We start from the raw sequence: 15820 nt of genomic DNA on the forward strand, positions 1-15820 counted from the left end.
AGTACTTGAAGAGCAACTGAGTATATAGTAACTTAGGTAAATAGCCCAGGCATCAGAAAGTTGGCAATTAATGGTACATTACACTTGAATTTCAAATACTGTTTTTCTGTTGTGGGTATTACTGACATTAGGGAGGAAGAACAGCATAACACAAGGCAGCAGCTCAAAGCAGTTTGAGTAAATAGCTCTGAAAATTTGAAAAGAATGGATTATGAACTGGAAAAAAAAAAAAGAAATTATTCATCTCTTGCTTAAATATACATGTTGTTTGCACTCATTTAACTATCTAAATGACATTTAAAAAATGTTTTTATACAGAACACGACGAGCATCCTTTAGCTCAAAAGATGACAAAAGGGAAGACAAGACACCATATCAGCTTGTCAAGAAATTACAGAAAAAAATAAAGCAATTTGAGGAACAGTTTGAAAAAGAGAAGAACAGTAAGGTGGGTTAGCACTTCTGTCTTTACTCAGGATAAAGGACTGCATTGGAGGGCTAAGTGGCTCTTGAATCTCATCACTGAGTAACTGTGTGTTCACAAATTAGGAGAATTTTGTTACACGCTGCTGTCTGCAAAAGTGAGCTGAGCAACAGCAATATTAGAAAATGTGCCAGAATGCCAGAGCCAAAGGAGGACAGAGTGACAGCTCTGCTGTGAGACTGAGGGCATTTCAGCTGAGATGTGTGGAAAAGCAGAAGTGTCTTACCACTCTCTGGTTCAACTGCTGAAGTTGTTTCAGTTTTATTTTCACAAGTGTTGTCGTTATGTTGGCACTGAGATCTGATCTGATACTGAGTGAAATCCATATAACTGTTCACATTCACTGTCACAAATATTACCAAATCTTGAAAGAAGTATTTATAAACAAGATTTAGTGTGCTTGTCTTAATACGTAGTTTATTTGTATTTTTTTCAGCCCTCCTATAGTGATATTGCAGCCAATCCAAAAGTTTTAAAATGGATGACTGAACTTACCAAATTGAGAAAGCAAATAAAAGGTAAGAGATTGCTACAGCTTCTGGTTTTCTACAAACACAAGTTACCTACATGACTGAAATGGCTAAATCATTCAGTAAAATTCCATGTGACACTAAAAATGTTTCCTTTTTACATTCTGCACTATTCAAAAATCCAATTATTCTTATGGCTTTAGTTCTTTAGGAGAGAAACTTAGCCTATGCAAATTTCTGTGTTCCTGTATTTGTAGTTAAACTGAGAGTGTTACTTCTTTTAAACCTTTGGATTGAGCAATTTTTCTCATTTCAGATGCAAAGCAGAGGAGCTCAGATGGAGAATTCATACCTCAAACACGTCCACGAAGTAACACTCTTCCAAAAAGCTTTGGTTCCTCTCTTGACCAAGAGGATGAAGAAAATGAAGATGAGATGCGGGTTGTGCAGAAAGAGAAGAAGCCCACCAAGGAGGCTACACTTGAACTCATTTTGAAAAGATTAAAGGAAAAACGAGTTGAGAGATGTTTACCAGAAGATATAAAGGTAAGCATGGGGTTATGGATAGGATCTTTCTAAGAGAATAAGAGGGGGAAATAGAGCACTGTCAGACACTTGAGATACCACTTTATCAACATGATGATGCCTCTGCCCAGCAGCCCTTTGCCAGGCCCTCATATTTCTGACAACTCTGGGGAAATTATCAACATGAACCACATTTTCTTTGCTCTTTATTAAGATATTTAGAAGTATGTGCTGACAATACTGAACAGCTTTAAATGGAGGAAGGTGGGTTGTATGATATCAACTAAGCTAAGTTTGGCTTAGGCATCTGTACAGTGGGTAACAATGACTTGTGTTTGATTAAATGCTAATTATTCTTGATAGAAAATGACAAAGGACCATTTGGTAGAAGAGAAAACGTCTCTCCAGAAGAGCCTCCTGTATTATGAAAGCCAACATGGACGGCCGGTAATGCTTGGCTTTACTTCAGACTGTGTCATTGTGTGCATAGACAGCAGTAACTCTTGTGCAATAGTAAGACCAGAATTTAATGCTGGTGTGGGGGTTCTTCTTTTTCCTTCTCCAAAACACAAAGGTATCTATTGGCCTCCATGTTGCCATCTGAGGAACTTGCTGCATTGACTTCTAAAAAAAGAAAAAAGTATGTATTATTAGGCCCCCTTTTCAGAAATCAGCAGATTATTGGAGTATGCAAAGTGATGGGTATCATTTGGTGCCTTTTATGTCTGTGAGGCAAAGAGACATTTGAAAAATAAACAAGATTATTGAATTTCCTGGGAAAAGACTGGAAATGTTATTCTGGATTTCACAGAAACAGAAATGAAAAGACAGTTCCCATCCCCCTCTCTACAGTTTCATCTTTTTCTTTTTTCCCTGTCATTTCTGTAGAACCATCGTCATTGCCAGGCACACATCTTTTCCCCTAGTTCTTGGTCCCTTTTTTTTCCTCTTTTCCATGGATATTTAAAGACAGAGGGTTTGCCTCTGCTTAAGCTCCCCTAATTTTTAGGAAGTGTTTAAATCTTTTCCCTAAAATATACAGGGTGTTAAAGTGAGAGAGAATGAAGAAGCACCCACTTATTCCCTTTTATCTGCATAAACCCCCTTTCATACACACAATTTAAGGTAGTTTTGTATTCCTAGCTAGAATGTTGGTGGCCTGGCAGGAGAAGCACACGGCTTTGTGTTTGCTTGTCTGTGATTGAGTGACCGGTATAATTAATTCTGTGGTTTCTCTGCCTTTAGGTTACTAGAGAAGAAAGACATATTGTGAAGCCACTTTATGACAGATACAGACTTGTAAAACAAATGTTAACTAGAGCAAGCATTACTCCTATTCTTGTGAGTAAAACAAATGCTATTTCTATTTATTTTCCCACTTTTGAACTGCTAGGGTGCCTTTAGAAGAGCTAGTAACACTGTTCCATAAAACATCTTTCTTGTGGAGATATAAGATGTTGTTGTCATTGTACTTGAGGCATTTGATTGATTTACTGGTGAGAACAGAGCAGTTCCAAGCTGTCTGTGACCTCGATGGCTCTTGGGATTCAAATGGTTCTCTGTGGAAGTAAGTGAGCTGTGCTAACTTGCTGTAGCTGAGATGTTCCCAAATGCCTGTGCTAGGTATGGATCCACAGGACATACTGTACTTTTAGTCCTCCCCAGAATAGTAACACCAGTTGCAGTGCAGGTTGCTGTCAGCAAAGGCTTGAGTGAGAGGATTGCCATCAGAACCATTTCATTCCTTCATGCTTCCCCAGAGAGAGACATGTTACCAGCACCTGCAGCATCCGTACAATATCCATGCTTTTTCATTGTATTTTCACTTCATTTCCTTCTGAATTTTCTATCCTCTCTCTGTGGTCTTCTAAGAGATGAGGAAGAAAAGTTTTCATACTGTGCAAGGAAATTGAGGTAACCTTGTTTATAGTAGCTGTAAAACAGCTGGGGAATGACAGCCAGCTGCTTTTGTTCTGCATGAGCTATAATCCAAGCCTTGCATACTGACCCAGGCTTGCAAAATCCCTGTTTTGATGTTGGCTGCTGACCCTTTTGGAAGGAAGGGACTGCACAGCTGATGTGAGATAATCTCTTTGCATACAGACAGTTCTTCCCAGATGTAGGTAGCTGGGCTTACTCAGCAGGAACTTAACCTGCTGTTTACGTTGTCACTGACAGTTCTTAGCTCTCCCCTCTAGGCTGGAGTACATTGAGATAAAGGGACCAGGTCAAGATTCTGCCTTTCTTGCACATACATTTTTTTTGGTGGCTACTTTTAAAGAAGAACATGATTTGCATCACAGTCATATTTAAGTTTAAGGGCTTTTATATCAGAATCCCTTTTTGAACTCTATTTTAAATACAGGTTGCTCTTAGGCACTGATGTGTTTCTCTGTGACTGGTGAGTCACAGCTTTTTGGTAGTGCCATTGACTGGTTGAGCTTTATCCCATCTCTCCCCTCAAAAATCTGACTCTTCAGCTGAGATGGGTTTTACATTCTTGGTAGCCTTATGACTGTACCATGGTCATTCTGGTTTTTTGGCTGTGAAATAAAGGGATCGGTGATAGCCCACCAGAAGGATTTTAAATTCAGGAGAGATGTCAGTAACACGATTCCTAATCTGTGCTGTAGGCAATACCTGTAAAATGTTTTTCACAGGTCTTTGCTTTTGAAACCTATAGAAGAGATGAAGACCTCTCTCTTGTTACCAAGGGTTGTTCAGTGGTAGCTTCTAGGTAGGCTGTGTTCAGTGCCAGGTATTTCAAGAATGGATTTTTTGGTTTATGTGACAATTGATTCCATGAGATATCTCTTACTGTGTCCTGGTACACTAATGACATGCACTGAAGCCTGTATGGAAGTGTCCAGAGAAGCAGACGACTATTTACCTTTCATGAACTAAAGTCTTTGACAGGTCATTGTCTGTGTGGCTTTTGTGTTTCACCTTTCTCTTGTCCAGAGACCATCTGTTGGAATTGCTTCTGCTGTCTGGGGATAAGGGATGAGCAGGACATTATGGCATGTGTGCAACAGGCACCTGGACAGCACAGGGACACCTGCTTTAGGCTGCAGTTCAAAGGATTTTGACTCTGAGGTGGCAATAGATAGCTCTGATTTCACACTTCCAACTGTGGGGCTTCAGAGTGATCTGGAAAAAGAACCTGGCAGGAGATAACCAGATCTGCCTCTGTAGCTGTGGTTTGGTTTGGGTGGAGTAAGAGTAACTACAAAATGCAGAGCTATCATTGCACTTCATGAATCTTCTACAAAACATGGAGAGAGCAAATCATTTTTATTACAAGTCTGAAAAGGAGTATTTTAAAATAAATTATAAACTACAACATTTACTTCTGTGCCAAGGATACCTTGGATATCTGAATCTTTTGAGTTATATGGTTATTTTATTTGTACTCTGTAAGTATGTTTGCAGCCTTTCATTCGTCTCAAAGAGGAAATACTGGGTGACTTCAACATAATTCTGACTTCAAACAGCACTTGATGTCTTACTGTACATTTTGAAACAAACTTCCATTTTTGCAGGGATCACCATCAACCAAGAGGCGGGGGCAGATGTTACAGCCCATTATTGAAGGTGAAACTGCCCATTTTTTTGAAGAAATTAAGGTAGGTACAGTGCAATTAAAAAAATACTTTCCAGCACTTGTAATAAGGAACTGAAATCCATCGCATTTGTTTTGAATTTCTGTTTTCACTTTCAGGAAGAAGAGGAGGAAAGTGATGGTTTGTCTACAGACCTAAATGAAATCTTAAAAACTGCTGCCCAAACACAGCCCGTTCTAAGCCCAGTTGAAAACTCAGAGTCTGATATTGAAGATGGTCAAGAGAAACTCACCCGGGACCTGAGGCTCTCCAGCACCCGAGCTGCTTCTATGTATGGACAATTAAGTGGATAATTTAATTATAGTAGTTGTAATTATTGTACTTAGAGTCATGATACTAAATCTATGATGTTGGGTGGAAGGGAGTGACATGTTCAGGAAATGTTTGGATTGAATGAGTGTTCTTTGCTCTGACATGTCTGACTAAGATCTTTTTGTTCTCAGTGAATTATTTAGTATCTTCTAAACCTTCTTCAGCCTTATTTGAGCTGTGTAGACAGCAGAAAATTTATACCCCTTTATTAACTGCTAGTTTGTTCTCAATATTTCACTTTCAAACAGCATGTTCCTTATGAGCCAGACAAATAAATTATTAGTGCAGCTAGCTCAGTTGTTTCTGAGGAATTTAAATTCTATTGTATGACCAACAGTATTTTTCTTTCACTTGAAATTTTTAGGCCTGAATTATTGGAGCAACTGTGGAAAGCCAGAGCTGAGAAAAAGAAGCTACGTAAGACATTACGAGAATTTGAAGAGGAGTTTTATCAGCAGAATGGAAGGTTTGTTCAGCACAAAACCAGATGCTGGGCTGCAGCCTCATTATGTAGCCAAGTATATTTGCTGATTTTGAATGTTGTCAGCCGGAATCTGATCTGTTTTGATCTGCTGTGAATAATCTCCTGAGGGAGATAACTTTGTGTATTTTTAACAGTTACATTTTAAAAAAAGAGCATTTAAAAATACTTACTATGAAGTATGATTTTTTTTATTTAAAAAAACCCATATGATCCCTGTTCTGTAACACAGGACAGGGAAATTTGCCCATTTGCCCCTTGTTCCGGTAGGTCAGTTCTGGCAGTGGATATCTGCTTTACCAGTAAAGGGTTTTATAATTTTTATTCTTCTCATTATTGTTTAGTTCTTTTAAGCTTCTTATTTGAATTTGTTTGAATTGCTGCTTATTGTATTTTTGAGGTGTCTCACCTCATGAACAAAACTAACAACACTCCTAAGAGGTCACTTTCTTGACTGGCAAATGCTCTCACTTGACTGTGCTTTCTCCTGTATTGCTCCTGAGCCACCAACTTCTGGACCACTGGTCACACAAATTCCAGTAACGTGGCTTCATCTTGCACGTACTGAATTTGGGACAGAACTCCTTTTGACTTTAGTGGCAAATAATGAGGTTAATTATATTAATAGATTAATCTATTATTGTCCAGTAAGAATAATACTCTGCTGCCAGTTTGTGGGTCAATCTACATACAGTAAAAAACATAGGTTGACTTAAATTTGTCTTTTTCTGTAATGTGTACACAGGATCTGAAATGAAACTCTTCATATCCTGTTAGTAAAATTCCCAGGAGAGCTTAGGGCAATGATTACTACACAATGCTGCAGTAGTTGTGCTAAGTAAAAGCTGCTGGGTTTTCAATTCAGTTTTTTAGGTGATGGTAATTTTAACAACAATAAACTAAAATATAATGTTGTGTCTGTTATTGGTGAACAAGCTGCCAGTAATGTTTTCATCTGCCCTAAAATAACTGCCTGTAGCTTCGTCTGTTTTTGGCTTGCTGCAGGATGGAGGATTTAGTTGAGATTTTGATGTTCTTGTTTTTACAGGAATGTACAGAAAGAAGATCGTGTACCAATGCTGGATGAGTACAGGGAATACAAGAAAATCAAAGCCAAACTGAGGCTGTTAGAAGTTCTTATCAGCAAACAAGATTCTTCAAAATCCATTTAAATTATATTCCTCCAACCTGTTGAGTAACATGCTGTTTCCATATACTACCCCTGTACTTATTGGGTGCTTGTGTTCATGTGTCATGCACTGTTGAAAGAATCCAGTTTGTGCACTTTACTGTGGTGCCACTAGGACATGCTTGAAGGGTAAGTAGGTCCTGTCTAGGGAGCAAATACGGTTTCTGAGTTTGAGACTGCTCTATCCAACTTTAGCAAACACAGTTTCCATCAAAGTTTTGTATTCCAGATGCATCCATCCTGTTCCAAAACAACCCTAGCTTTTTTTTTCTTTAGCATTCAAGAACTTTGAGACTTTTGTTATTACCAACCTTTTGCATTGTTGAAGAAATTATTAATATTGTAATGCTCCACTGAACTACTCCTCTTGCCTATTTTTTTATTATGGGGAAAAAAAAATCAGCAAATTAAGGGTACAGCTCTTAATTCCTGGAACACTTAACAGACTGTAATTCCTTTCAAAGGACTGCTGTGGAACAACTTTGATTTTTGATATTCTAAATTGCACCTATACACAGTAATAATTAACGTCTATGGATTTTGCTCATTAGCGGTCGTGTTTCCTCCTTGATAAAGATGACAGTGACAAACCAGAAAGTGACCTTTTCTTAGTGGCTTTTAAACCTTGGAAAACTGAAAAGTTCAATCACATGCTGCCTGCAGGACTCATGTCATTGTTGTTCATTTGATCCCTTTTTCGGTTGTTGTTTATCAGCCAGTGGTGACATAGTGTTTGGGCTGAATTGGATACGGCATCTCCGCTTTCAGAAGATTTGAGGAGCACAGTGAACACTTTGGTGTTTGGGAAATCTGATGGCGCTCAGACTTGCGTGGCTCCACAGAAAGGAGCTGGCTTAGGACAGTTAAAATCCCTCCGTACCTGAATTGAGTACGGTGTCAAGGGCTAAAATCAGTGTAGTTAACACGCACCACAGGGAGAAACGTCGGTTTGGAGTGGAAAGATTACTGTCGTTTATCACGGTTTTGTTTTACAGTTGGAGAATAAAAATACATTATCTAACTCTTACGATGTAAGCAAAACAGTTTATGGGCCTTGCATGATTTAGCTTCAGAGTTGAAACTAAATAATGTTTTGAGTATCACATCTGCTGTGCTGAATGATGATTTAGGGACTAGCTTTGCTCTGCAGCAGCCATCCGCAGCTGTTTCTGATCTGACAAAATCAAAATGTTAATTTCAGCTGGTGCTTTCTTGTTTTTTTTTTAATTTTAGTGTATCAGTTTGATTGTGGCCATGTTTTGCATGCACTTACTCTCACTGCATGTTTTTATGACTGGCTAATGTCAACGTAGCGATGATTCACTGCTTTATGAAAGACCAAAAATGAATTTTCTCACGATGCAAGAAATGGCTCACACGTAACCTCAGAGACTTGCTGTTCTGTCATGAAGCATATGAAATAGGTTGCAAGTAGGATTTTTAGTGCTCAGATTTCATTTGTGTACTGTAGAATATTTCTTGGTTTGTTTAACTCTGCTTGTAGGCATGTAATTTTGGAATTCAGAAAAAAAAAAGCACTAAAACTATTGAGCACTGGTGATATGCCTTTTCTCTTCTTTTTTTTTAACTGCAAAATGATCTGGGACCTTAGAGAATTATGAGGTTAAACTAGTCTTGAGACCATTTATCAATTTTATTCAGTTCCATTGTGCAATGTACACTTCAGTTCCTTTTCTATCAGTCTGCAGACACGGGTGTATCCAAACGTTGAAACTAATGTGTACTGTATAGTGTTGTACATGAATGTTTGTGTTTTATATACCACATGCAAAATGTCAATATGCACTATTTAAATGTTTTAAATAATATATTCCTCCTTTATAATGCTTAAATCTATATGATTCCAATATTTTTATAAGTGAGTGAGTGATCAGACTGGTTCCAATTCAGAATTAACAGCTGCTTTGTGTTTGTTATGCAGTGTTTGGCTGTTTATTCAGTATAGTAGATAAGCATGGCAACAGTTATGCTGAGTGTGTTTTGTGCCATCCTTGTTGAGCAATAAATAAATGGTAGAACTAGGCATTTTGTGATATAACAGTTTTACTTTGGTAAAAGCAAAACCTATATATCCATATGGATATATAGATATGGAATATATATAACTAAACCAGATATAATTGCATTGCTATGTCTGGTGCTCATTGTATAGACTTTTATAATAAAAGTACCTTAACCTTTATTGTCTTACATCTTTTGTTTCTCATCATGCTTTCTCCACCACTGCCATGTCTTAAAAACAAGTGCTGAGTCCTTTGCTGCTCTTGTTTGTAGCTCCAGGGTGTTGGTGAGGTGGGTCTGAATTCCACAGTCTGCTTTGGTGGTGGCTCCGGTGAAACTGCATCCCCTGGAGCCTTCTTCTGCCTGTGCTGGCTGTGCCTCTGGCAGGGGCAGTGGGAGAGGGGCCCCAGCAGCTCCTGGACTGACAGCTTGGATCGTGGTGCTGGCTGGGCTTCAGTTCCTGCTGGCAGTGATGCATGAGCAGACTGGGAGACTGGCTCCTTCCTGCCCCAACAGCAGCACCAGGTCGGGAGTAGATGGGGCAGGGAGCCACGACTGGGATAATTCATTCACTGCCCGTGAATGCACCCTCAGTGAGCACACTGCTTGTGTCTCTGTATCCATGAGGATCTCATCCCTGGGATCAGTGCTGCAGCAGTTACTGCTGTGTTTGTGGCCAGGAAACACTGCTCTTGTACACTCTGCTCCACACACCAGAGGATGCTTTTCCCCTGAACCAAACAGACTTTATTTCATAGTATGCTGTTGTGAGTTCATAGAAAAAGTGATCAAGGTCTTTCAAGCTGACTCTTGTGTTGTATTCTGTGAAAATCCACCTCTCTTCAGCCTCAGGTGTGGCAGGGGAGGAAGAACTCCTGAAGGTGAAGACTCTGCCTGTGGATGTGTCGCGGTGCAGGTAAATGGGAGCAAGAAACCAGGAAGCTGAGGGAGCAAGGGAGGGAGAGGAGATGGAAGGCAGCCTTGGGCATGTTCTTTGGGTTGGGACAGAGTAACTTTCCCTCTGATCACATGGCCTTTCTCTGAAAACAGGGGGAAAGAAATTCTTAAAACATTGGCCTAAAAAATGAACAAAGTTCCTACAGATGTGTTCTACAATCCACCATTTTTCCTTAGTTACCTTATTTATTCAATGAGGCTTGCTGTGATCAGGATGCTAATAAGAAAAAGCCCTCAAAGAGTGGTTTAGTGGGAACTGCTGCAAATCCATGTGCATTGAACTAAGATTTTAATGAGGAAAATAACTGTGTTGAACACTATTAGTCAAAATGGAGGAGAAGCATGCTTATGAGGGTGCAAAAAGCTCAGTTATATTAGGAAAATCTTCTATTACTGAAGAACCAGTTCTGAGACAACACAAGTCTAGAGTATTCCAAGCTTTTCCTCTTCAAACAGATTTGCCTGAGCCATTGTGTCACTGCAGAGTACAGAGCTTGCAGGAAAAAGCCAGGCAGGGTGTGGAGAGGGTGTCCTGTACCCCAGAGGAGGGGGGTGGGGTTGAGGAGTGCTTGAAAGCTCTTTTGGGAAGTTCTGGGAGAGGAACTGTGTCCAAAGGTTTTGAGGCTCTGCATGAGAGGGCCGCCAGGAGGAGGAAAGGTTGGAGATGCCAAAGGTGTTACACACCTGCTTTCCTGCAGTCAGGCTATTGAGTAATCAGGATAAACGGATCATCAGTGACCTATGTGTTCTGGGACAAGTGTCCTGGGGTACTGCCTGGCAGCAAGATCCCTTTGGAGGGGAAGGGAAGAGGGGTTTCATTTTTGGAACTGGTCCCTTTAGAAGAGAGCAGATGGCTTGGTTTGCCCAGGAGACCAAAATACAAAACCAGTGGCCCCTGGCAGGGGGCACCCTGTGCTCCCTGTCTGAGCTGTTGGGCTGGAGATCTCCTCCTGGGACCCTTTGAATGCCTCTGCTCCCTTCTCCGTGACCCTGCTCCTCCACACTGGGATTAGACACAGGGAGAATGGAGCCCGTGTAGTAGCGTGATAATGCAGAACATCGACTTTAAAATACAATTCCTTGTAGGATTTTTCTAAGATTCTGGGGGCCGGGGGCCGTGTGTAAAGCAGGCGCCGAGATGTGCAGGAGCAGAACTTGCCTGGGACAGGGACGGGGGGTGCAGCGGGTGCTGCATCCTGGTGCTGGCCCCGGGTTTTCCCGTGGCATGTCCGGATGGCGCCCGGACACGTGTTTTATCTCCTCCTGCAGCTGAGTCCTAGCGATGAGCAAACAGCAGTGACTGCCTAGGAGTGCACAGCTTCTGGCCTGCGCATAACTTGTCTCTGGGGCTACGGGTAGAAAGGAATTGAGGAATAAAAGGGATGTTCCTGGAATTCCGGCTGGTGCAAGGGTGAAGCGAAGCGCCCTCTGGTGCCACCAGCTGTGAGCGCCTGAGCCAAGGAAAAAAGATTTGGTGTTTTTCCTGAAAGCTTAACTTTACTCCTTTTTCTCGGAAGGTAACAGATGCCTGGGATAGGAACTGTTGAGACATGAGCATTAACCTCGGCAGCTGATGCATGAGCGGAGCAGGAGTCGGGAGAAGGGAGGGCGGATGTGGGGGAGCAGGTCCGGGATGCTGCCCGGGCTCGGGATCTGCTTCCTTGGTCACGGAGCTGAGACTCAGAGCAGCCCGAAACAAGGCAGAGGAGTTGATGTCATCCAGGCATTTGTAGAGGTGCCTGCCCAGAGCTCCAGCAGAGCTGGGCAGTTCTTCTCAGAACAGCACCTGAAAGGTTCAGAGAAAGTACCCAGAAGCAGTGGTTGTTTATACATTTATTGACAGTCCTGCTGCTCTTGCTCAGAAATAGAAAATAAAAAGGGTGGGGGAGGACTTTGGTTTTAATTAAACTGTGTGGACAGTCTGTTACCAGCTGAGCTCAGACATTTTACTGTGCCCTCTTTCCTGCAGCTCTACTAAATTCTTCCCTCCCTGAGGGCAGCTGTTGTCAGCCAGTATAAAAGCACTTAAAATATCTTAAAATCACTGACTTTGTGCAGTTCTTCTGTCTCTCAGGTTGTCACTCGGTGAGGTTTCAGCAAGGACTGCAGTTGCCTGAGGATGGGAACAGCATCTGCAGGAACAGTCTCCCCTACACTGCCGGAATGCTGCAGTGGAGATGTCGCTCTGAGCTGTGAATGAGAATCTGTCCTCAGTGGTTGGATACCCTCAGTGAGGTTCCTTCCATTCCTGTAGCTTTGATAACTCCAAATTCAACACCAGAGGGATTTAAAAAAAAAAAAAAAAAAAGTCACAAACAATGCCAGCATGGCAGAGTGGGACACAAGTAACACAATCGCTCCTGCAGGAAAAGGTACAGGCGATTTGTGGGGAAAAATGTTTCACATCTGGCTGAAAGCAAAATTTCCTTCTGGCCCTTCCAAAAAGACAGGACATAGAAATACACATTTCTTTTCAGAGTGGAGAGAGATGGCAGGGATTGTTGTCCAGTAATGTTTACAGCCAGCTTGGGGGTTTTTCCCTCTCTTCTTGTAGAAGTGATTTTTAAAAAAATCTGTTGTAGAAGTACTTGCACAGACTTACTCCAGCTATGGAACTGGAACAAAGACTGCTGGAAACCTTTTAGCAAAGCAAAGGGAACTTTCAGTAATATTTCTTCTTGCTGTAGATGCAGCCTGTGACCCAATAGATTGCTGTGAAACTTGATGGTTTTCCATACATCTGGTTCTGTTTAACATTTGGGCAAATGTCCAGCTCACAACTTTATACAATTGCTAAAACTTGCTAATCTCGCCCTGCTGCCGACTCTGCTGTTGCAGTGTATGGCCTGGCATGAACAAGATTTCATTTGATTTTATGGGCAAAAAAAGTGATTTTTCTTTCTTTATAGGTCTAGATTTTGCTACTCCTATGATGTTAAAAATAGTATCCTGTGGAGAAATAGCTTTTGTAAGTCACAGTGGGGGCAACTGTGACTCCTTTTGTATTCTTCAACTTCCAAAATGCAACTAGCAGTTTCTAAGATTATAGGAAAGAATAAAGCCTACCTTTTTCTTAGCACTGTCTCCATTGGTTTGGCCCTGGAGCACTTGGTTAGGAGCAAAGGTAGTCCCTAATTTTGGAGAAGTTTGCACTCTCTGTCCAGAGATAGCAGATGTATTTGCAAATAAAAATGCTATTAAATTACGTGTCCTGTCATGAAGGCAGTCCTGAATCAAGTTCAGAACACTTTGCCTTCTCCTGCCGTAGCTACTTTTTTCATAGCTTTTGGCTACAAAACTATGACTGCCTTCCTCTCTTACTGCCAGGCTGTCTCTGCAGGTCATACCTGGCTAACACCGGGTCTAGGAAAAGGCTGAGTTTATGGAGGCTCTTTGCCTGTGGTGATTTCCCAGCTGCTTCAATGGAGAGAGCTGCCCACGTGCAAAATCTTTTTTAGATGAGCTTGGAATTTGTGTGACCCATGTTCATGAGGGGGAGGTAATTTTAAACTCCTCTGGAATCTTATAAACAGAGTTCTCCCTTTTAGCTCCACCTTTGCATCTCACCCATGAAAAGATGAAAGGGAACATTTCTGCTGTGCTCAGGAACACTGCGATTCCTGAGTACAGAGAAAGGAAATATGAGCCAATATTTTTACCCAAGGAAAGAAGATGTTGGCAACATGTTTACAACGTGTTGTGGTGAAGGACTTACCAGAATGCAAGGAAATAGAAATCTGGATTTACATGGGCATCAGACAGCAGCTCTTCCTTTAGCAGGGACACTTCCGCAGTGCAGTAGATGTTGGAGGCAAGGGTAAGGATGGCTCCTGAATGAAAGCAGAAGCCAGTGAGACTCCAGTTCAGCTCCCTGCCCTCTCTTCAGGCTGTCATTCTGCACAGGAAATACTGGATTGACTTCAAAAGGCCCTTGGTTAGATTTGAAAAAACAGAGCTTTTTTGGATGCTTTTTCATAAGCTGTATATATGAGCCTTTACTGGCCAAACCTTTTGTATTTGTGCTGTGGCAATTCTGGGCTTGTGCTGTGTCACAGGCCACACACATTCCAGTTTTACTGTGTTAGCTCTGCTGTGCTCCAGCCCTTCCCTGCTCTGCTAGGATTAAGGCTAAAACAAACAGGGTGGGTAATGGGTAGGGAGGACACAGAGCCACAGCAAGGCCAGAAAGGGGTTTGTGCGCTGGAGCCTGGTCTGTGCAGCCTCTTCAGGGTAGGACAGGTTAGACTGAGTCTAACCAGGCACAGATTGGGTCTCTTTTGCCTTGTTGCCTCTTTAGCCAGTGCTGGCCTAGGCTGGCAAACACAGAGGTGAAAGTCAAGGGGTAACTCACTGCCAGAGCAGCAAATGGAGCCAGTTCCAGGCACTTCTGAAACATTTCTTTCTCAGTTTTACTGTCTTTGCAGCTTCCTGGATTATGGATGCAACGACAGAGAGGCAACATGTGGCTTGGCAAGGGCACAGGAATCAATCACGAGATGTGACCGATCTGACGGACCTCACGTGGGAGGTGTGTGGGGAGCTGAGAGCACCCTCGGTGTCAGGGAAAGGCTGCGGGCTGCTTAATCCTCTGAATCATCTCAGGCCTTAATTTTCTAATATTTCTAATAACAAAGACTAATATTGCAGTCTTTGACCTTGCAAAAGGCTAAGAAATCTTTTCCAACAGCCAGCAGCAACCAGTGTACAGACCAGACACCAACTACTGCCAAAAAATGGGAAGGATGGATCTGGGTCTGCTCCCTGAACTAACTGGATTTCTGCATTCTTAAGGAATTGCTGTCTTTCCAGCTGCTACCTGAGGAAAAGTGGCTGCACATGCCTGTGGTGCCCAGCCTTTCCTTGTGTCTTTATGGAAGCATCTTGCCTCGGTAAATTGGATTTCACGCACAGTAAATGTAAGAGCTCACCTGATTACCCAGAAGAGGTTCACATCAGCATAGTATCTTGAGAAATACATATACATTTATGGCTGCGAAATACAAATGCAGGTATGATTAATGCAGCTCTGGTTCTTCTAGTGACCCAGCTGTTCTTCCTGAGGAACACCAACTTCTCCACCCTCTCCTGCTTTGATTTAGGTGAAGATATATACTCCACTGCTGTACCAGTCCATATATCCCAGTTCCATGGGGATAATGAGAAGGCTGAGGGTGTTTTTCCATCTCTCAGAAATGGGAAAACAAAGCAGCTCAGCTTATGGAACCCAAACTGACATAAGCCTGAACTTTTATTTTATAGTCTTTGTTAGCTCTTGTGTTCTTCGGCATGCTAAACTGATCACTTAAGACAGACCTTGAAATAATACTTTTCTCTACATGAAGCATTCATGAGACACACAGCCTTAAGACATTCCCAGTCCCTTTATTTAGTTGCTCAGTACCTTCACAAAACAGCAATTGCTTACGAATCTGGATTTCACCCTACACGGGCCAGGCAGTTTATTACTTTAAAACCTTATTTCATTACCTTAAATGAAATATCCCTGGTTTACATAGTTCATTGTTACTTAGGCATGTTCACGTGGTCTCTCATTGTGTTAAGTCAGTGCTAAATGAAGTGTGTGAAGCAGAGAGTTTCCAGAGTATTTTTGCCTGATTCCAACTTATAAACATGTGATTTAAATTCAGGCCTCCTACAATAGATTTCTCCAGAGATGACAGAGGGGATAGGAACACTAACATGTTCTTCTGCTCAGCTGGGCTCTCTGTTTCCTGTTCTTCCTGTCTCTCTGCTATG

At 41.7% G+C, this 15820-nt stretch overlaps 1 protein-coding gene across 5 annotated transcripts in view; it reads left to right on the plus strand.

Moving 5' to 3' along the window:
- FAM13B (family with sequence similarity 13 member B) overlaps positions 1–9287 on the plus strand; it is a 44965-nt gene extending 35678 nt beyond the window's left edge. For 4 of the 5 annotated variants that reach the window (XM_042014541.1, XM_042014543.1, XM_042014542.1 and 1 more), the window contains 9 exons: positions 319–448; positions 921–1002; positions 1271–1500; positions 1843–1926; positions 2725–2820; positions 5022–5105; positions 5201–5373; positions 5779–5880; positions 6944–9287. In XM_042014541.1, coding sequence (XP_041870475.1) covers positions 319–448; positions 921–1002; positions 1271–1500; positions 1843–1926; positions 2725–2820; positions 5022–5105; positions 5201–5373; positions 5779–5880; positions 6944–7067 — 1105 coding nt within the window. In that variant the 3' untranslated portion in view covers positions 7068–9287. The remainder of the gene's footprint in view (positions 1–318; positions 449–920; positions 1003–1270; positions 1501–1842; positions 1927–2724; positions 2821–5021; positions 5106–5200; positions 5374–5778; positions 5881–6943) is intronic. The other variant, XM_042014544.1, reaches the window with a different exon arrangement.
- Positions 9288–15820: the final 6533 nt, after the last annotated feature.

Source organism: Corvus kubaryi, unplaced genomic scaffold (assembly GCF_017639235.1).
Source record: "Corvus kubaryi isolate FWS band 111438036 unplaced genomic scaffold, C.kubaryi_AGA036_p1.0 split2-37374, whole genome shotgun sequence".
NCBI classification, from domain to species: Eukaryota; Metazoa; Chordata; class Aves; order Passeriformes; family Corvidae; genus Corvus; species Corvus kubaryi.